This window comes from Chiroxiphia lanceolata, chromosome 1 (genome assembly GCF_009829145.1).
Source record: "Chiroxiphia lanceolata isolate bChiLan1 chromosome 1, bChiLan1.pri, whole genome shotgun sequence".
NCBI lineage: Eukaryota > Metazoa > Chordata > Aves > Passeriformes > Pipridae > Chiroxiphia > Chiroxiphia lanceolata.
This window is the reverse complement of record NC_045637.1, coordinates 50,938,783-50,961,328: the sequence shown is the minus strand read 5'-3', so window position 1 is coordinate 50,961,328 and position 22,546 is coordinate 50,938,783. Positions and strand designations below refer to the sequence as shown.

Below are 22,546 nucleotides of genomic sequence, written 5' to 3'. Positions count from 1 at the left end.
AGATTTTTTGGTATGACAGGAGAAATTCCACAGTTTTATCTTAGTCAGTGATAACTCCCAGATGAACAATTCCTCCAAAAATCTTTGCTTTTTTTATCTGGAGGAGACAACTGAAAGTCACATCTGAGCTCCAAGCTGTATTTACCCAGACACACCTCAAGACACTGGTTGTAGACTTATCCAGGAACATATTGCTCTGTCTTATCGCACTCTCACCTCCTCACCCCACACCCAGTATTTGTGCTGTCAGGAGTAACTGGATTGGATTGGATTGCAAGTCATCATCTTCCAGGTGTAAGTTAGAAGTGCTTGCTTATAAAAGAAAAAACAGGCTTCTGTTTGGGCGTTTTAAACTACATAGTGTTCTTCAAATACCAGCCAGCTGAAATAGAGGATTACTGAAATAGCCACTTGGTAAGAGTGCACGTATGATCTTTCAAAATGACCCCATCAATAGAGAAGAGGAGAGAAAATCCATGGTCACCAGCACATATTGCACTCCAGGTCGACAATTTGCAAGTGTTATCAGGAAATAATGTGTTCCCACAAAACATGATGTACTCACAGTATTTGTTAGGTAGGATGCTTTGCCCTGTGTTGAATCTTGCTGTCTCAAACTTTCATTTGGAGGTAGGGCTGTTACTTTGAGGTGTAAGGAGGTGAGCTCAGACCCTTAGCTTAGTTGAATTTGGGATTTTTCCCTTCTCCCTTGAAGAGTTACTAACCTACCCTCCTCATTGCTTTAAAATGTGCTTGCTTTTCAGTTTCTTCAGTAGTTTGGCTTATGTTGCACATCTGTACAGATGGTGTTGAATCTGCTGGTTTTGCTTTTCTTTTTTTCCTTTAGAAGGTAACTGAAACTTTTGAAATGGCAGAAAACTGAATAGGAAGTGAAAAACTGCTGCATATGTAAAATGCATTTTTTGGAAAATGCAGGTGGCTGCTTATGCATGTGAAGATTTTGGAGTAACGTTGTTGACTTGCAAAACAAAGATGCGAAACTAATCTCACTAGGAGATGTTTATGCAGATCTAACCTGGATGTTTGGAAATGTCTTCTGAAGTAGGTGACTCAAAAGCAAATACATGACAGGGCTTGCAGGCTCATGTGTGTGGGTGATCATCACCTGGTTTCAGGTCCAGGAGGATCTGTGGAGATGAGGACACTGAACACTGAAAATGCATTGCAAGTTTTCAGAAAAAATTGCTCTTTAAATAAATACTGCAGTGACATTCAATGGAGCAAATACTTTCTTGGTATTTGCCTAGAAAACATTATTTGTAGATAAATACTGCCCAATATTGTAACTTGGAGTAGCATGGGAGGACCTTTCAGTTATGGGAAGTCTGCCTAGAAGATGCCTTTTAGCTGAGCTGGAGCTCTACCCTCCCGTTCTCAGGAACAAGCCAGAGCTCCTGCATAAATCCTGGTGCTAAGCAGGCAGGGTTGGTTGTGCTGCCAGCTCAGCACGCAGCCAGGTGACATTCCTGAAAAGTAACTACTTTCCTCTTGTGGTTTGGCAGACAGCTGTAATTCTTTGGTGTTCCCACTGGCAGAATTAATTGAACTTTCAATGTATGAGTGGGAGAGACCTGAAAATTAAGCTAAGCAGGTGAAGTCCAAGCTTGTAGAGACTGTGATTTTACAAGGACTACAATAGGGAATATCTTAGAGAAGCCTTCTAGTACCTAAAGAGGGCCTATAAGAGAGCTGGAGAAGGACCTTTTACCAGTGCATATAGTGATAGGACAAGGAGGGAATGGCGGCAAACTGAAAAGGAGCAAGTTTAGATTAGATATTAGAAAGAAAATTAGATATTAGGAAGTACGTTAGATATTAGGAAGAAATTGTTAGGGCAGTGAGACACTGGAACAGGTTGCCCAGCGAAGCTGTGGATGTCCCATCCCTGGAAGTGTTCAAGGCCAAGATGGATGAAATTCTGAGCAATGTGGTCTAGTGGAAGGTGTCCCTGCCTATGGCAAGGGACTGGGAACTAGATGATCTGTAAGGTATAAGGTCCCTTCGAACCCAAACAGTTCTCTGATTCTATGATCCCACATACCCTGAGGTAAAACAGAAAAAAAGCTGCCTGTCAGCATTCTGAGTTGGAGTAAGCTTAATATTAACACAGACTAAGAGAGACTAACTGCTTGCCATGAAAGCAAGGAAGTGCAAATCCACAGGTATGTGAGAGGATATTTCCAGCGTGTATACACCAGACACCAGAGAGAAGGAAAATAATAATGTGATTTGACTCACTTGTGATAGCTGCAAATATGGAAGTGGCAATGAAGTGATCTTTGTCCAATGTCAAAAGCTGTGCCTGACTGGACCTGCAGTCATCTCCTTCCCTCTTTCTTGAAGGGCTTGCCCTCATACACATGCTTGCAGGTGGCTGGCCAGCGTATCAAAACGCTTGAAGTATTAAAGTAAGAATTTCATCTGAGCAGACTGGGGTTGAATTTTGAGTCTTACTAGTGAGGAGAGGTGGCGCGGAAGTAACCAAGTGATGTGGGATCAGATAGATGACCCTAACCTCAATGAGCAGAGATGAAGGAGTGGCTCCTGCAGGAAGGAGAGTATAACTTTTGTGCTGACAAAGGAGTTCAACAAAGTAGTGGTAGAGGACTTTAATAGGAAAAGAAGCTAGAGATTCATCCTCATCCCAGCGGGGTCCAAAAGGCTCCAGGGAGGGCTGTGGGCATGGCTGACCTGATCAGACCCTCAGGCAGTGTACATTCTCGGTGCTATATACTTGATACAAAGCAAGAGCTTTTCCAGTTCTCGTAAATATATCCCTCTGTGCTGGGCAGCACTGGTTCCTGGGGTTATTAATACCAACCCAAAAGAGTTGTGCTGAAAAAGGCAAGAGTCTTGTGTCATGCATCTGGTATAGGCTCAGGCAACTTTTCCTCCAGCAAGAACCTCCAAAAACCCCTTTGAACATGTAGTCAGTAAGATTTGCAAGAGGAGGACGTTAGGGCCCACAGCTTTCCTCAAAGGGTCTTCTGAGAGGAGAGCTATTCTTCTCAAGCTGGTTGCTCTCAAAAATGTTATATCTTACCCTGCTTCATGTGACAAGATAATGTGGATTTGTCTTTTAGTGTAAACAGAAAATGTGTGGTTTTATACAGAAACAGCTTACTCTGGCATCACTGGTTTGAGCTGGTTCATCTGAGTTGAACTATTTCTACCTTCCAGCATCTCTTTTCACTCTCCAGGGGGGAAGAGAAAAGTGCTTAGAACTATTCCCACACACACACCCGCACACAGGAATCAGAACCAGCATGTAGACCAGATTTGTGATTAAAGAGAATTGTATAATGTCTGTCTGCATCATCTTCCATCTGCTTTTCTTGCCAATTCTGTTGCATATGTGCCACTTTAGTGCTGTGCTCTATTCTTTCACCATGTCTAGAAAGCAAGAAAAAAATACGGTATGTCAATGACAAGGGAAATGTTCCTTAAATTTGTTAGCCTGGGTTTTTTTTGATTTTACAAAGCACCTGAGAGGATCTTTGAGATAAAAGGAAAGCTTTCTTTTAATGTATATGTGAATTCATATGCAGTAGTTGTCTTTGTTTGCTAATATTTTAATAACTAAAGATTACTCTTGAAACAAAGCCATACAGCTTCAATATCTCCACGTCCCAAAAAGTAAAAAAAAAAAAAGCAACCTAACTCAAAGCTTCTGTGTCCTTTGAGAGGAAAGCATGTTTGTAACAAAATCACAGAGAAGTGGTCTCATGGCTGATTCTGAAGCTGGCAGAAAGGGATGGGGCTTTTTAAAAACATTTGCTACCAAAAAAGACATTGATCCAGTTCCTGCTGCCCTCAATCAAACAAACTGGAGCTCTCTGGCAGGACACGATGTGCTTACTCAAAAACTGAACAACAGCTGGAGATAGACATATTAGAGAGATGTGTGACACCAAACTGTGGGGACTTTTGGGTTATATTTTTTTTCTTTCTAAGTGCTTTCCTCTATAGCCCTACTAGAATCTGATATATCAGACAGAGTCAAATGCACCATACTGCAATTTCTGCCTCTTCTCACTGTGGGAAAAACCCTGTGTCACAGTCATGTCCTTGCAGTTTTGTAGTATGTGTTGGCTGGTCCATGCAGCGTGGATGATTTGTAGTCCGTTAGTAGAATCTTTTATAATGCAAAAGGAAGTAAATGACATTTTTGTGCTGATTACCTTGAATTACTCTTCAGCAGATGAGCTTTTTCTGGATGTATCCAAGTTTTAGATTTTTCTTTCTCACAGTTGACCCTTTAGCAGCACAATAAGGACTTGAAGAAAAAGTTTTATTGTTTGGGGTTTCTTTTTAGCTTCAAGGTAGGAAATCCCCATGAGGATGTTCACTTGTTTATAAGCAAGAACACAAAAGGATGTCTTCAAACTTGGAAAAATAGGGGAGGGGGTGCTCAAAACTGTTTACGTGCTGCCCTTGTCTCAATCAGTAACATGACAGCTCTGTGTTCACTGCACCAAAAAAGCAGCAGAACACAGGTGCCAACATGAAGAAATTCACCCAGCCTGGTCACCCATGTCATGACCAGGATCAGAGAGATACACCTCAGTAACTTTGTTCTATACATGTTCCTCCCTGATGTCCTTCAGTTTGCCTTATGTTAGGCTCCACTAGATTATTCTACCTTCTAGCAACACTAAAATACAATTAAAATTAAGTGCAGAAATGTACATTGGATGTACCCACCAGTCATGCCAGAGGTAGGAGATTCAGCCAAGGATAATTAATCCCCAGGGAACTAAGCTGTCCATTGTAGGCTGCAAAATTGAGAGCTGAGATACTTAACAGTAGTGGTGGCATTGAGGTTTGTTTTTTCTTGGTTTCAGGTTGTGTGTAGTGTATTTTTGGGGGCTTCGTCTTTCTTTGAAGGCAAATTTTAGCACACGCCTCTGCTGGCTTACAGAAGCATTCAGGACATGTTTTTGGACTTTCACTTTGTTCTGCTTTGTCATTTTCTGCTGGCAGAACACAGTACCCATCTGGCACATCACTGCACTTTTTGCTGTGATTCTGAATGCTGAACTTGCAGAAGACAGTACTGTCTTAGGACTACTTTTTTATATTGTGTCTGGCCTAAAGGGAGAAAAAAGCAACCACCATCAATCATCAATCTTGGCCTTTTCTTTTTTCATTCAGAAATGAAATGTAATAAATGGAAGTGTTTTACATATATGACAGAAGGCATTGTGCATTCCTAAATTAAAAGGAAATATTTGAAACTAAAGCTTCCTGCTGTTGTAAATCCCTGTTGTCTATTCTTCTCTTTGTCATTTGAAAGACATTTTGAAGGCAAAGGAACTCTTCCAGGAATATATTCAAAGTTGTTTCACTGCTAATTGCTAACACTGCATTTTGAACCCTTTGATATAGAATCATAGAACCACAGAATGATAGATTCTTAAGGGGTTGGAATGGATCTTGAAGATCATCCAGTTCCCACCCCCACTGCCATGGGCAGGGACATCTCCTACTCTAGACCAGGTTGCTCAAGGCCCTATCCAACCTGGTTTTGAACACTGCCAGGGTTGGGGCATCCACAATCTCTCTGGGCAACCTCTTCCAGTTCTTCCAACCTCTTCACCATTCTCACAGTCAAGAATTTCTTCCTAATATCTAACCTAAATTTCCCCGTTTCAATTTGTACCCATTACTCCTTGTCCTATCACTACAGTTCCTGATGAAGAGTCCCTCTCCAGCTTCCCTGCAGGCCTCCTTCAGGTACTGGAAGATTGCTATGTGGTCTTCACGCAACCTTCTCTTCTCCAGGCCAAACAGCTCCAACTTTTTCAGCCTGTCTTCACAGGGGAGGTGATCCAGTCCTCTTATCAACTTCATGGCCCTCTTCTGGACTTGCTTCAACAGTTCCATGTCCTTCATGTGTTGGGCACACCAGGCCTGTACAGAGTACTCCAGTTGGAGTCTCACAACAGCAGATTATGGGCTGTGAGCACACATTGCCAGTTCATGTTGAGTTTTGCATCAACCATATATATATATATATATATTCATATGTTCATCAGCCAAATGTATATTTGAATGAGCTAAATTCTGGTCAACATATACAAGTCAGAAATGACAAGGCAGTATGTAAAGACATTCTGTAGCTTTCCTTCCCCCTTCATTCATCCTGGATCATCATCTGAGTTGGGCATCACACTAAGACTATTTCCTGACCCTATATCAGACTTCCCTGTACAAATCAGAACAAAGCAGCTGAGTCTACCTCCTCTCATGCCTGCCTACGCCAACCAATTCCTTACTCTGGATATAGCTGAATAAATGAGGGACCAAAATGTGTTTCCATCTGAATTACATCATGTAAATTTTATTAATATTTTGTAAATACAAACATATCTGTAACATACAGCGGTTAAAAGTATTTCTTAGCGTATGTGTTGCAACAGTAGTAGGGTGATTAGATGGGCATGTTTTAAATATTTTCATTTTTGTATGAAAAAACAGGAAGATCGACCTGAGTGTGTTTAAAATATATGGAGCAGATATCACAGTGCAGTATTCAAAGATTTCCTTTACACATCTACATTATTTTCTGTTCTAGATGCTTCACTAGAATATGTTTTCCAATTAAATGAACACCGTCCTGCCTCTCAGAGCCCCTCACAGACTTTCTGTACCATTTTGCCCTCGCTGGTGGAGTACCTTAATCTTCCCTGAGGCATAGTGTGGATCAGAGGCACTTGCCTTCCTCTGTCCAGAGGAACATTTATTTATCCACTGGGACTCAGTAGATTCCATTTCCACCCACCTCAGCTCGGGGCTGGCTCCTTCTTTGGTCAATGCCCTTGGGAAACGTACAGTGGCAATCAGCAGAGCAGCAAAGACACAAAGCCCTCATCTTCTCCTGGTGCCTCTAGCTGTGTTTTTTGGGAAGCACATCTAATAGTGCTGCACCTTCCACCCTGTGTGACGTCAGTGTGTTGCTGTTGTGGCTGTACTCCCATCCTCTGTGGTGAGGCCTGGGGCAAAGGCAGCAGTATGGGAAAAAACAATGGTGCAGTTGGTTTGGGGACCTACCATTTGTGAGTGGAGCGTGCTGTCTTTGGGGACAGCCCAATCCCAAAGAGTGCTGCAAGCTCTATGAGTGCACTTTCAACCAACATCATCATATTTTTGTATCAATAAGGGGCTAGAAGCCTCCCAGGCAAAATCTCTCTTTTACCATAGCAGTAAGGATGAGCTATGTGTAAGCCTCCCTGAAAGGACTCAAGCTCTGAGGTCAGTGCTTCAGCACTTGTCCCACATCACACCGGCAGACACGGCAGCATAGAAATGATGGAGCATGCTTAAGGAGCTTGTTTAAGAGCTTTAATGATTCACATTCCCCTTCTGCCAATTAGTATATCCAATGCAAAGAGCTGTCCCAAGGTCTCAGTCCTTTGCATGTTGTACTTAGCTGGGGAAATTACAATGGTACAAACAGAAATTTATATAGTAAGTGATGGACTTGAACCCTTAAGGAAGAAAATAGTATTTTGATTTACAGGTTACTGGTAATAGTAACTCTGAGAAAATAAATTAGACATTCAGATCTTGCGCATCATGCGTAGTCAGATTTATTCCTAAGTGGAATACTATCGAAGTTTCCAGTGGAATTACAGCTGTTCACTAAACTTTACTGTAGAACATAGGGACAATTTATCACACAGCTATAAACCTTCAGATGTTTCTTTCTCTACATTTAAATCCTTCTTATTTTTCTTCCTCTACCCATCACTACATCTAGTGAAACAGAGATTATAGTAATCAGTAAGCAAGGAGCCACCTCCTTCAACAGCAGCCAACAACCTGGTTTGATTTATACGACAGACGGGAGATATGCACAGATAAGTAGCCACCCGTAAAATATGGTTCTGGATTTGTGTCAAACTGGCCAGTCATATAGTCAGGAACAAAAAGAAAAAGAAAGCAGCTGTGCTGACCACCCACAACAAAATGTTTCACTGAAACAACAGGGAAACATTTACTCTTATGGATGAATGCCCTTGTTTCAAGCAGAGTTGGGAAAATATTATGCAACACTAATGCATACAGAAAATTAATTTCTTTTCTTTTAGTGGCTACATAGTGGCTTTCCATGACACTTCCATGAACATCTGATATAATGGTTACTCCAGCTGCCATAGCAAAATCTTGTGTGGGTACTTGCATCTTGTTGTATTAGTTCCAGTCTTTAAAGGAAACCTGCCTCAGTACTTGCAGATTTCTGTCTAGCAATATCTGTGCATTGAATTTTGTGATTACTGCAGTCTTCTTGCAAGCTCAGCTAATCAGTGAACAGTGACAAGCCCCAGGTGACGTATTTACGAACTGGCAGCTAATCAAGCATATTTGAATTTTGCATGTCACATACTGGCAGCAAACTCTCCACAACATATTCATAGAATACATTTTGAATTAATTTAAGAAATGCATTTCAGGCAGTGCTGATGAGTTTGCAGATCTGCAGCATGGCAAACTGGCTCACATGGATCAGAAAACTTATGTCTGTTGAATTATTCATTCTATTTTATCTTTTTTTTTTTTTTTAATCCAATGAAGACAAGGATTTTTTTTCAAGAGTTGCATGGTTAGCATTAGTTAACAAAATGTTGTAGCTAACCACTAGTAACAGTCGCCTTTTCATCACTTTCTCTGCCTCTTTTGAGTTCTTTAGAACACCACTAATTGTGATGTCTAAAAACCTTCTACTTTTGTCATGTGAAATCAAGTGGGGTAAGGAGTCAAAATGTATGAATGCGGCTGCCGTATTGCACCGCACACACAGTGAAAATGACAAGCAAAGGCTTTATCTTCATCTGATGACAGGAGTATCGAGTAATTAGCATAAGTTTACATATTTTTATTAGGCAGGTAATTAGCAGCCAGGTATTGTAGAGATGGCCTAGATTTTATTACAGTATTACACCATTCAGAAACAGACCCAGTTTCTGAACTACTTAGGTGTGCAATTACACAATGGAATTGTCCTCCTAAAATACACTTACAATTACCAGAATTGTGCATGCCACTGGGAAATTGCTCATACTAATTACCATCATTAGATACTTGAATACAAAATATCTGCAAATGCTTGAGGAATTAGACATTAAATGGATTCTCTTCTTTCAGGTCAGCTGTGTATGTATTTCTAAAAACTAGGGGACCAAGATTAAGCCTGTAATTATGTTACAGATTTGCCTGTCGTATATCTGTAAACATCCATGGGAGATTTACATTTTAAAATGGAAAATTTATTTAATATTTTAATTAACTTGCTTTGTGATACTTGGAAAATACTAAAGAAACAAAAAATATATTGAAGAACCACTCTTTCAATACTTTATTCATTGATGAGTTGTTTCAAGAGAAATATCCCCCAAATTTATTGTATTTCATGTGAGCTATGACATGGATCACTTTTTGTGACTCAAATCTTTATAGAATCTTTATAGAATGCTTCAGATTGTGAAGACAGCACTTAGCTAGCATGTTCAGAGGATACAACCTCTTGCAGGTGGAGGATTGTTTCTACACCCTTTGCTAGCTGACTCTAAGCACACATGGCAGGTGTACAGTAGTACACATTCCCTGGTGGGAGGGAAGAGGGCTGCTGGTTGGTTTTGATTGCTTGTACATCTCATCTGCCACTTGTACAGAAAATATAGGCAAAGTTATCACTTCAGAAACACAACTGTGTCTTTTAAACTTCTAATTTGACATCATCATGTAAAGCTACTTCCCTAGCCTACATTTTGTTAACTTGCAGCTTAAGCCACAATTAAAATAAAATTTAAAGCATACCAAACCTTACCAGGTGCCCTAAGTTCTTGGAATGATTTCCAAGGTTAAGGTGTACTATGAGTGCATTTTGCATGTTTTGTATGATCCGCCTGCCCTATTGGCCTGGTACACCCTTGCAAGCTCCGTGAGAAGCATCCCTGTTAATGGGTACACTCATAAGTACATGTCAGAGTCACATCACCAGCAGCATTTCAAGAAGTGGATGTTCAGCTGATAAGTTTAGGATCATCCAGCCAATCTTACTATTAGACCTCTTCTTTCGTTACCCCCCCCCCCCCCAGCTGGTTTTGGTGGTTGCTGCATTGAGCTCTATAAAGACACAGGGCTTTCTCTGATGGGCTCATCTCAAAGGCTCCTCTTGCTCTTTTAAATCCAACACCTGAAATAATTTCAGTGTTGTTACTTCAAATGTCCCAGATAGTGCGGGGGCTTGCTGGAGCTGGTTGTTGTCACTGTCAGTACACTGTAAAATTTTTCCATGCTGCTGTCAGTAAACAAAATGGAAGTGATTTTGCCATTCTGCTTAGACTTGGTTTACAAAAACATGAAAAGAAAACCCTTTCCTTCCTTCTCTCTTTCTCCCACTAAATAAAAGGGTTGGGCAATCCAAATAAAGTACTGATATTATCCTTATTTTATAAATATACAAGGACTGTTTAGTGACTTGTTCAAATCATGCTGTTCCAGTGAAAAACACCTGGTTATTCTCACTCCTGGCGAGGCCATTTAGATTTAACGAAATATCTTTTTTCTTTCTTTTTCTTTTTTTCCTATTCAAAACTCCCAGGATATCCAGTGAACACTCACCAAAGCTTCAGATCCGGAGCCACAGTTACCTGAGGGCAGTGAGCGAAGTGTCCATCAATAGGAGTCTGGACAGCCTGGACCCTGCAGGGCTGCTGACATCCCCAAAATTCCGCTCCCGCAACGAGAGCTACATGAGAGCCATGAGCACCATCAGTCAGGTGGGTGACATGCACCTGTGGCAGCCTGGAGAGCAGCTGTCATGCTGGACACTGATTGAACACTTGCAACAGGAGAAACTCAATTTTGCTTCGAGCGGAATCAGGCCATCCCATACCACACATTTTCATAACATTTTTTAAGGAAACAGGACTGTTTGTGGGAGGGGAACACTTGACAGTGCTATAACCTGCTCTTTGCAAGCAGATGAATGGCACAGCATGGAATGCCTTTGAAGGAGCAGTCTAACTTTTTATTTTTCTCACCAACAGTGTATTTAAAAAGGGTTCTCTTAGGGATCTTGTGCTTAGTGCCTCCAATCAAAAATTATTGAATGCCTAAAAAAAAAAAAAGGTTCCTACGTTGAGTGAGATGCTAAAGAAAAATTAAGTCCTTAGTAATTTGTATTTTACAATTTTATCAGAATTTTATTAGAAACTTTAGAGCTTTCTTTATGCTACTTTATGCATTCTTAACCTTGTGCACCTCTGAACTTTTCAACTATATAGTACAAATGTTGCAGCATATATATTAAGTGCAAAGATCTGTCATATTATTGCCCTGAAATCCTGTAAGACTTCTTCGTGCTCACTCTAAACTAGAAGAAAAATTAAGTCCACTGTGACACATTCAGTTTATGAGTTTTAATGTCAAAAAATAGCCCATTCTTGCATCCAGCGTGCTTGTGCAGTTGAATTCATAAGGAACAGATATGAAAGAAGTGCAGAAGTGCTAGCAGACCACAGAGCAGTGGGCCAGTAGTTCATCTGCTAAATCCTGTAGCTCCTTGGTATGATTTTTGGCGTGTTTTCTTAAGTGGATCATTTGGGTAAATCACTTGGATGAAAGAACTTTCTTACACTAGTCCAGAAGTGCAGCAGGCAGGATTTGTAGTGCCAGATACTGGCCCCATATAACTGGCATATCAAGTCATTGCAATGTCAAAAAAGTGCATGACATCCGTGATGCCAGGACTTCAGCTATGGCTGTAACAAATACGTGTGCCATTCAACATGGAGCTGTAGTTTTAATTTCTGCAGTGTACTGTATTTAGACACTTCAGCTTCAGAGTATTCACCTGTGTATTTTGTAGTGAAGCACTTTGCATGGGGTATGGGCCGACACTCTAAAAGGAGGGTCAGGATGTATCTAGGAGAAAACAGCATTGAAATTCAGGTGTCAGAGACAACTACATGAACATTAGGTTAGGCTCCTTATTTAGCTGGGCATCTAACACTTACACAAAGCCGTCGGCCAATCATTTGCCAATGTGAAGAAGCTGGGTTTTTGTTTTAAAAAAGTATTAATTCAGAGATATTTATTTGAGGATCTAATATTCTCTGCCATAGTAAGATTGTTCTTTATGATGTACTACCTACTACTCTTCCATACTCTTTTAAATAGTTTCCTTTTGAAAAAAAAAAATGTGTTCTACTTTTTGACATTATTCAATTATGTGTACGAAGATCAGCGAAACATTTTTCTTGGTAACATTAGTCCTGGAAAATAATTTCTAATGGTTTTATTCCTACCACCCTAACATAGTTTTATCTTTTCTGGCTATCTCGGCCTTTTGCATGCTTGAAAACTAACGAAATCCTCAAGTGCTGGTTTCCATCTGCACATTTCTTATAGTCATAATTATGATGTTTTAATGCCAAACTCAGAGCTCGATTCCCAGTTTAGAAACATTAACATCCATTGCCAATTAAGCCAAGGTAAATGGTTTCCGAGTTTGTAAGACCTGCAGCTAGTCTGCATGCTTTTGGGTGTTCTTTAACCCACACGAGTGCAAGTCTTTGTCACCACCTAGTGTCTGTTCCACACAGGGTCTAAGGATTCCCGTGTGTCTCTTGCTTTCATCCAGAGATGTAGTTATACATTTTTCCCCTGCAACAGGGCTGGTTCCCTTGTCAATCTCCCTTCCCAGCTGTTTGTTGTTACTTCTACCCTCCATTTTCCCAGCTGCTCAGGTTTATCACTGGGATTGACTGTGGCTTGCACTGATTATGTACTAAGGTTAAGCTGACCTTTTTGGGTTTTCCTCGTCCCGCAAAGAAAGTGTTATTTTTCAATACCTGTTGTGTGCCCAAGGGTGACATAAAACAGACTCTGCTTTGAGGGCTCCTAGTTTCCCACCAGTTTCAGTAGGAGTCAAGAGTCCTAACTCAGCTGAATCACTGCCAATGCCTCTGTCTCCCCTTTCCATATACTGTTTTTTCCTCTTACAATTGTTGCTTTGTGCTACAGGATGTGCTTACGTGCCATTCACCTTTCTTCACGTGCAAAGGGACCTTCTAACAGATGTTGGCCATTGTGCCACTGTAGCTTGTGTTTGTACCAGGTAGCATGCAATACCCATGTATAGGATGTACTGAACATGCCTGGTCTTTGTCTGCAGGTGAGTGAGATGGAGGTGAACGGTCAGTTTGAATCTGTCTGCGAGTCGGTGTTCAGTGAACTCGAGTCTCAGGCAGTGGAAGCACTGGATCTACCTATGCCAGGATGCTTCCGCATGAGGAGCCACAGCTATGTCAGAGCCATTGAGAAGGGCTGTTCCCAGGACGATGAGTGCATATCACTGCGGTCCTCATCTCCCCCACGTACAACCACCACAGTGAGGACCATCCAGAGCAGTACTGGTGAGTAACATAAAAGGAAATCCAGAGGTGTGGCAGAAAGGGAAGTACTTTTCTGTGCGGCTCCATCAGATCAACGATGAGCTCTTCTCTCTCAGGCACCAAGCCCATAAGAGAGTCTGTGTTTCACCAGGGAGCTGGACAGGCTAATCAGCCTCAAACTACACACGGATCGAGATGATGCAGTAGTGTTTCCTGCTATGTCCAAGCTAATTTATTCTAAGCTAAAAGCACATAGAAGGGAAATTCAAGGTCATGTCTCCTCTTGCTCTCCTCCTCAAAAGAGCAATCACAATTTGACAAGGCTGAACAAGAAGTCTCTGGGTTAGCAGCTCTGCTGGCTCCTACCAGCAGAGGAGGGTCCCTGCTCAGGTTTTTTACAAAGATGAGGTGATCTTACAAGTTATCAGATGTGGTGTTTACTGGCTTAGAGAAACTGTTACAGTTCTCTAGGCCACATATAAGAGGTAGGAATAAAGAAGGAAAGAAGCAGGCTGCAGGTTAAACATGCATGTTCACATCTTGCTGTTATATTATTTCTGCAGTTCAGACTATTCAAGCCTTGCAAGAGAGATGTTTCAGTCTCAACATGAGACTTCCAACCTTCCTTTTAATGTATGATATTGCTTTTCTTTTGGAAATAACCATGATGAATTCCAGATTTTGTCACCAAAATAGTGCTTAAGGGGAAGAAAAAGCAAGTCAAACCAAAATCCAAATATGCCTCTCATTCAGGAAAAGAAGAGGCAGGAGCCATTACATGTGTGTGTTTCTCCCTGTGGCAGGATGAGAGAAGGCCTTTCTTTTGACTTCTGTGCGTCCATTTCACTGTTTTACACAATCTTCATATAGTATTCATATTCTTGACTAATATTGACTATGTGTTGCACTGTACCTACTGTCTCTTTTCCTGTCTTTTTTTATTTCTGTTTTCTGTAAACTTTTGCCTTTTTGTGTTATCTGACAGGTGCAGTTGTTTATTGCTTGTAAATTCTTTATCTCTCCCTCCACTCTTTTTTAAAGCTGCTTGTCAATTGGTTTATGTCATCAAAAAACACTTTCAATCCTTTTGCCATAAATGTTCAGCTAAATTAAAGATTTTTCTAAAAGTAGCAAGTTTAAGTACTGTTGGCAAAACATTGGCAGTGCATCACAAACATCAAAGCGTTCTTAACAATGCTGCAGAGCAGGTCTCATCTAAATCACTAACCCTTAAGAAACAGTATTCACGTGACAGCATTTCTGCTATAGAAATATCCCTTGTGGGCACACAGGGTTTACACTACACCACAAAGACAAGATTTGCATAAGGTGTTTGTTACGTCATTGTGCGGTATTAGTTTGTGTCAAATGTATTCTGAGGCAAAAACTAAAATATGGGAGTTTTCAGGGATTTTCCAGTGTGCATTAACCTTTATTAGATCAGCTCGAGTTGATCCCAGAGTGGGTTTCTGTTCTTTGACAATGGCTTTGTTAATGCTTTTCCTTTATAAAAATAACTATGATCATTAATACAGAAGAGTACAACTATATTTTCATTATCTGTATGTAAGAGGTTGTTCCCGTCACTTAGGAAAATGATGCCTGTGTTTGGGGATGATGGTCTATGAATGGAGAAAGTTGGATGTGTATATCAGCTAAAACCACTGAAAAACCTGAAAGAGGAAAATCTTTATTGTAAACTGTTTTGTTTATGCTCCTTTCTTTGTAGTACAGCCACAAACAGAGGCCTGGTCTCTTCTCTGGGTAGCTGGCTTTATTAAAAATTATGTGAACAAAACTATGTCATGGAAAAACATAATCCAGTGGGTCTGTCTTGGGTTACCGCTTCTGTGGTGAGGCCCTTAAAATGCAGAGAGGAATTATTTGCAGAACTCTCTTTGGACGTACATAGAAGCATTTAAAGACTGATGTAGGTACCTATTTTCTGCTGTGGGAATTTTACTGAGTTATCTTTCTCATTTTTTAGTTCTTAGGCTCCCAGGGGCCCATCCCTTCCCCCAGTAGCATTTATGACAACTTGTCTTTTTTACCACCTGACTTACATATCACTATCTGTTTAATGGGGATTAGAACTGAATTAATTCCATTCGAAAGCATCTGTATTGACTGCCACTGTTGCCTGTGGCTGGCTCACAGAAGAGAAACATGAAAGGTATCATTGATGGTTTCTGTTACTATCTGCTTCAATAAAATGGGAAGTGGCACAACAGCTAGGCAGACATGAAGAAATGAGAACAGTATCTCAGACTTATCTCCACTGAGGTGATCTTTCAAATGCTTTTGTGGGAGACATGAGGACAGTTATGATCTAAACTACAGATGTAACATCCCCAAATGAGAGAACTGTCCTCCTGCCCCAAAACCACCTCTGCCTGTTCAACCAAGAAAGATTCTTTTCATCAACATTAGCAATTCCCTCAAGGACATGGCTTTTAATTAACTGATACGCAAAGCTGTGATCATACACTGATATTTGGGAACCTCTTTACTGCTGGAAGCCCAGGAAAATGTCAACTTGATAATGATGAAAAAGACAGGAGAACTGCCTGTTCACTGAATTCAAAATTATTCCTCTAAAGCAATGACCCACAGCTTTCCAGGGCATCTGGATGAAAATATTAAGTAAGCACTATGGACAAAAATCACACTTACTTCTGCCTGTTAGCCTTTGCTATGGTGGTGTCAGCCTCAGGTTTTAATTTCCTTTTGCCACATAGTGTTGGAGGTTCAGTTCTGCAATTAGGAATACATCTCTAGCTCAGTTCCTGAGAATGTGCTCAATTTAACTATAAATCTGGTGCTCGTGCACTTGCTATGGGCACAGAGCTCAGCTACAGGTGGCTGCCTGACTGGTGGCCTCTGCAGCCTGCACTGGTCTTAGCACTGCTGCAGAAACACTGAGGGGTGACTGCATATGGCTGAAACCGAGCTCAAGTGTAAAAATGGGAGTGTAGGCACAAACTTGTTGTCACCAATGGGATGAAATGTTACACTGTGAGTGGGGAGGAAAATCATAACCTTACCAAAGTCTGCATGTATCTGGGAGGTGACTGCTTTGTTCATAAGGGAATCTTGATGTTTTATCACAGAATCACAGAATCAATTAGGTTGAAAAAGACCTCTGAGATCATTGAGTGGTACCTATGACCCAACATCACCACGCCAACTAGACCACGGCACTAAGCACCACATTCAGTCTTTTCTTGAACACCTCCAGCAATGCTGACTCTAACACCTCCCTGGGCAGCCTATTCCAGTATCTAATCACCCTTTCTGTGAAGAAATTCCTCTTAATGTCCAACTTTCCCTGGCACAGCTTAAGACCATGTTCTCTCATCCTGTCACTAGTTGCCTGGGAGAAGAGGCCAACCCTCACCTGGTTACAACCAGGTAGTCATAGCCACCTAGCTACACCTGTCCTTTATCCTTGTTTTTAAATGAAGCATTTTGAAATGAAGAAGAGAAAAAGTGATCTTGACACTTTATATGGAAATATAAATAAGTGCCATGTCACAGCTTCATCATGCTTTGAAAGCTAAGCAATTGAAAAGGTCCATTCACCCAGCATCAGTGGTACCCATGGAGGCAGCTGCATTCTGGCTGGGGCCATCCCTGGGCATGGGGCTGTGAAGACTGGGAGGTACAGCAGCTCTGAAGTGCTGACGTATGTTATACACTACAGCCGACACTAAAAATTAACCCATGTCATTTGATCTCTTCAGAGGAGTTTAATGAGCTGTGAGTTATTACACAATTTGATCTCAGGTTATTTGCAGATGCAACTATTGTAGCTGAAGCTCTTTGGCCAATAGATTCAGTCACTAAACAGGTAGCCTTTTAACAATTAAAAGTCTGTAAATCATTTCAATGAGCTTAAAGAATACAGTAACAAAGAAACAATGAAATGTTAAAGTAGTCTAAAGAACATCTTACTCCCACATTTCTTGTGTCTGTGTTTCTAAACCATGCCTGTGCAGCCATGCATGATCCTTTGCTGCAAACAAACCTTATGACTTGCATACAAATATATAATTGAGACTGGATATGTTTAATCTGAAAATGATGTCTTTCTAGCAGAGCTCAAGTAGTCACATCATAAAAACTCTACTCTAGATTGCAATAAGTACTGCCTCAGTACTCTGCAGAGTCATGAAAAGAGAAATATCAAAGTTATCTGCAGCAATGCCATCTGGTGATTCTCAGTAATATTACACTTCTGCTTAAAAGCAAAACAAACACAAATTCCAAGGAAATTGTGCTGCGGACCCAGAAGGTTAGGGAAGGATGGAGAGCTAACACAGTATACGCTAATTATGGTGTTTCAGCTGAGCAAGCTGTTTTCCTTCTGTTCATGGAAACATCTGACCAAGATAAGTCAGGTATTTTGTGGAAAATCTCTGAGGGGCTATCTAGCCAATTACAAATAAACAAATAAACAAACAAACAAATAAATAAATAAATAAATAGAAATGCAAACAAGTTTAAAAATTTACATGTTCCAGGCAAAATTCTAGAATAAAATCTAATCCTGTGGATAAGGAAGCTGTAACTGAGTGTATGCCAGATGTGTTCAAGGTCTCCTGGCCTCCTCAGAGCTGTCCTTTCAGAAATTGCTCTGTTCCAAAGGAAATAAGGGATTAAGAATTCAAATGTGATTTCCAGTTGAAGCTAGGGTTGGTTTCTGTATCTGTACCAAAATTAAGATATTTCTTCAGAAGGTCTCAAGAAATATAACTAAGTCAAGGCCTTCACGGAGATGTTGAACCTTAAATAGATTTGAAGAGTGTAAAAAACTGTTTGACAAAGACTTTACATGGTTCATTTCCTCTGTTTCCTTGAGTAATCCTGAAATGCATTCTGCCTTTCGGTCTGCTATCAAATTGCTTAAACAAGCACTTAAAAATGTTTTCCTTTACTAATAAGGAGCTGACCTTGGAGTAAAATACCGATGCCAATTTCAGAGGCATTTGACTGTAGCTAGAACAAGTTTCATCTTGTCTGTCCAAGTAGTCAGCTTTATGAATGTTAGGCTCCACGTCACACCAAACCACCCCCATGTTTTTGAAGCCAGTGAAGGTTTTGAATGGGAAACTCAGAATAGAACTCTTGCTGGAACATTTCTAACTGATGTAAATTGTGATGCAATGAACTCATGGACATTGCTCTTGTAATGAGACTCTGAGAGGGAGCAGAACTAATCCATGAGAAGGAGTCAGCCATGGAAATGCTACCCAAACATTTGGCAGGTTGCACCAGGTTTGTTGACATGTGGTGTAGTTTCATGCCAGTTGAGAACAGAAATTGTAGTAAGTTTGGTAAAACACATTTTACCTTTTGGGGGTAAGGTCCATGTGTCCTGAAGACACATGCAACTTCGTGGCCTGAAAGACAGGGGTTACTGGAATAAATATTATACAGGTCCATACTTTAAGACTACTTGGTAGTTAGAGAGGGTTCACAATTTGAGTGGTCAGATAGTGGAAAATATTGCATGATTTTTTTATCATACTCCCTAGTTCTACCTCTTTTCTCTGTGTGATTATGAATATTAAATTTAAACCATTTGGTCCTATCTGAAATGCTGCCCAGATATGAAGAGAGACAACCTCTCAATTCAGCACACAGCTTGGTGATTTTGGTTTCTTTATGACAAGTCTGCCTTCCCTCACAGCACAGCAGGAAAGTACTCAGTCCTTGCAATTTCAGGTAAAGCTCGAGGCAACTTGCTGAGCCTAAAAGCACAATGTACTTCATAAAGAAAAAAGGTGAGAGAAGGGCTTTGTTTTGTAGGGCATGGCCTATTTATTTTTTTCCACCTCTGAAAATGTTAAGCTTACAGGAGTTTACAGGACTCTCCAAAGTTATGAGTGTGTTTCAAATGCAGGAAATGAAAGATCAATTTTACCCTTTGGTATTCAGTCTTTGCTTATTATTCTTATTCTTTATTTGCTTTATAAGCTCCTAAACATTTGGGCTAAGGCTCTTAGTGAGGTAAGAATACAAGAAAGATCTTAATCATTCAAAACCATGATCTTATATGTCTTGAAGGAATATGTTGTCTTACTTGGTGAACGTGTCCAGAAACACGAGACGACTCTGCTATTTTGTTCGGACAGCACTTTTTTGGTTGAATTCTCCAGTTGTCCCAACAATGTGGACATTTCCAAGGTTGAAAATGGGTATATCATACTCCCCGCCAACTCTGTCAATGTCCCTGTTTCTCTCATGCTGGGGAGTGCCACACAGGGCACACACTTGAGATGTGGTCTCACCAGCACTACACTTCCCTCAAACCACCAGCTGTGCTTTGGCCAAGCCTGACTGGCATGCAGTCAGCAATCCTTGGTGCAAAGATACACTGCTGGCATCTGCTCAGTCTGATGCTCTGCAGAACCCTGTGGGCCTGTTCTGATACTGGGAATAGGATGACCATCAGACCTGTGAGTTTTCAGTCTCAAGTGAAATGGGAAAAAAAAATTTAGAGAAGAAGGAGAACTTAACAGAAATCTCTGTTGTCCTGTGAAAAGAACTTTTAAGTGCATTGTTTATCTAGTGGAGCACAAATAAAGAGGATACAGGGATTAGTTACAAAACATGTAGTATCTTGTTATTTGTTAATCTTATATTAATTAATTTACAGATATGAAAAATTTTATGGAAGCCCTTTGCATATGTCTATATGGAATGTGCTTAAATACATTTTGCCATTAATTAATTTCTTTTGTTTATACTGCACGTACTAAAGTAATAATCATTTCAGGTGATGTGACTTATATAGTTCTACCTAAAGGAATACAGAGCGTGTTTGGATTTGAACTGCACTTTGGTTTCAGAATAGGCATATGTGTTATCAAATGCACCACTGCTTGGAGATTGTTGTAGGGGTGCTCAGGGTCACAGTTAGATGGAGATCCTCTGATGTACTAATGCGGTGAGACAGCCCAGGTCCCATGGTCCTGCTGGTGTGCATGTTCTTTGTGTAAGTACCCCTGATGGAGCCTGCAGCCATGCCTAAGAGTGTTACAGAACCTGAATATCCAGCACCTAGCTGAGACAAGATGCCACTTAATTTACCATAACAAATGTACAAAAGGGCATTACAAGCAAAATAGTAGTTTGAAAGTTGCTCTGTTGACTGAGAACTGCATGCCTCAAGTCTCATTAGCTGAGAATTAACATTTTACTAAGCCTATAAACAAGCATGAAACCTCAGTGATTGTGCCTCAATCCACTGAATTATGGCAAACTATCTCTCCTGCTCACTGCTGCAAGCAAGGACTGCCCTTTGCCATCAGGCTTGGGCTGGCTGGCAGGTCTACCTCAGACAGGAGCCGCAGTTTAGCTCAGGTCTGGTGCCCTAACAGCAAGCTCAGGTACAGGGCAAGGCTGGTGTGACTTCAGCGGGTCTGACTCAGCAGCCTTGTGTATCTGTGTTTTTGGGGACAACATTTTCTGACTTACAGACAGGGGGAGGAATCAACCTTCTTTGAAATATACCTGTAATCATATCCTAAGAAAACAGATTTAAAATTGCAATTTATGGGTGGGATGTGCAGCAGAACATAAAATAAAACCACAAACCTTTTCCACTTGAAAATTGCTAGAGGACAATATAACCTTTATCAAAATGTTGTTCTCAGGCATTGGTCATTGCTCTAAAAAAACAGAACTCTGAGAATTAGAGATACACCGTTCCTTAGCTGAAATGTCAATAACAAATCAAGAGCAAATAATAAAATTTTCACTTCATGGAAAAATACAACAAAAACTGGAATCTTTTCTTTGTTCTATCTTATTTCCAATGCAATATTTTTGTGATGCAGTGACAGAAATGAGCTGAATCAGTAAGTTGGAGACATGCCCCAATTTATATAATGTGATCATATTTTCAGTAATAATTCCTGCCATTTTCCTAAAATAGACTAACGTGGAGGCTTTTAACTACAGTTGTCTTTTGGGAAGCAGGACTTAGACCTCTTTCCTGAACGGGCTATGCTTAATTAATACATCCAGTGGGTAAAAATAACTCAGGTTGTTCTTTTTCATTTGTGCTACTGTCCAATCTCCAGCAATGTGCTGCCACTCAGCTGCAGTAAGTTCCACACCAATTCTTTAAGACAAACCTAAGTAGTTTGCTTGTCCTCAGATACAATATTAACAAAGCTCTCTTGAGCCACAGGATTTTCCAAGAAGTTACAGATGAGATATTTGGTGATGATGAGCTTTTTAAAGTGACTGAATGATTTTGGATTTTCAAAAAACTAAGTAAGAATTTTTAATAAGTGTGTTTAATGAGTACAGCTCTGCAGGGCCCCTCTTGTACTACAGCAATTTGTTTGGAGCCATTATATTTCATCATGTCAGTAATTCCCATTTCAGAGCTCAAACATGATGTATTAAGTACTGAATCCTGTAAATAATTGCACAATTTCGTGCTTCTTAAATATGTGTTTATGCAACAGTCTAACAGTAATTGGCTCTTTGAAGCTGTGGTAGACTATGGGGTATGTATATTATTAACCACTTTTTAAAACAAACACTGCCTTTTTTCTTTAATAATATCTCAGACAAACCCAAAGGAAATGTGGCAGCAAAGAAAACTGTGCATTAAAAAAAAATTGCAAAGCCTCTGAAGTATACACAGAGACGTGATTTACTGTTTTTATTTCTTGCTATTACACCAATCTCACTGCACCGCTTCTTACAGTGCTCAATAACAAGCACAATGCAACCCAAACACTGGGATCTGGAAAACACCTAATGCTATTTTGCAAAGAGGGACAGTATAGCTGCCATCACAGTCTAACAGTGCCTTTTATCAAAGGCACACTGTAGGCAGATGCTGGTAATCTGTTCTAATACCACAACCTTTGTCTGGCCTCTCGAGGGAGAAATGGATGTGTTGGTCTTTAGAAATTGTTTTCTCTTACTGAATTTAGCTTTGGTCAGATGGGAGAGTGCTAAATTGCATTCCACTTAAAATGCAGTAAGCCATCTGAGCAGAACAATTCCTGGTTGCTTTGATCAAGGATTTGACCTAAGCTATAAGAGGAGAAAAAAACCCAATAAATAATATCACAGAACTCTCTAATGTGACAGAC

General features: G+C 40.4%; 1 protein-coding gene across 11 annotated transcripts in view; it reads left to right on the top strand.

Annotated features, from left to right (window-relative positions):
- DLGAP1 (DLG associated protein 1) overlaps positions 1 to 22,546 on the top strand; it is a 414,943-nt gene that overhangs the window by 306,967 nt on the left and 85,430 nt on the right. For all 11 annotated transcript variants that reach the window (XM_032685073.1, XM_032685018.1, XM_032685049.1 and 8 more), the window contains 2 exons: positions 10,628 to 10,805; positions 13,205 to 13,445. In XM_032685073.1, coding sequence (XP_032540964.1) covers positions 10,628 to 10,805; positions 13,205 to 13,445 — 419 coding nt within the window. The remainder of the gene's footprint in view (positions 1 to 10,627; positions 10,806 to 13,204; positions 13,446 to 22,546) is intronic.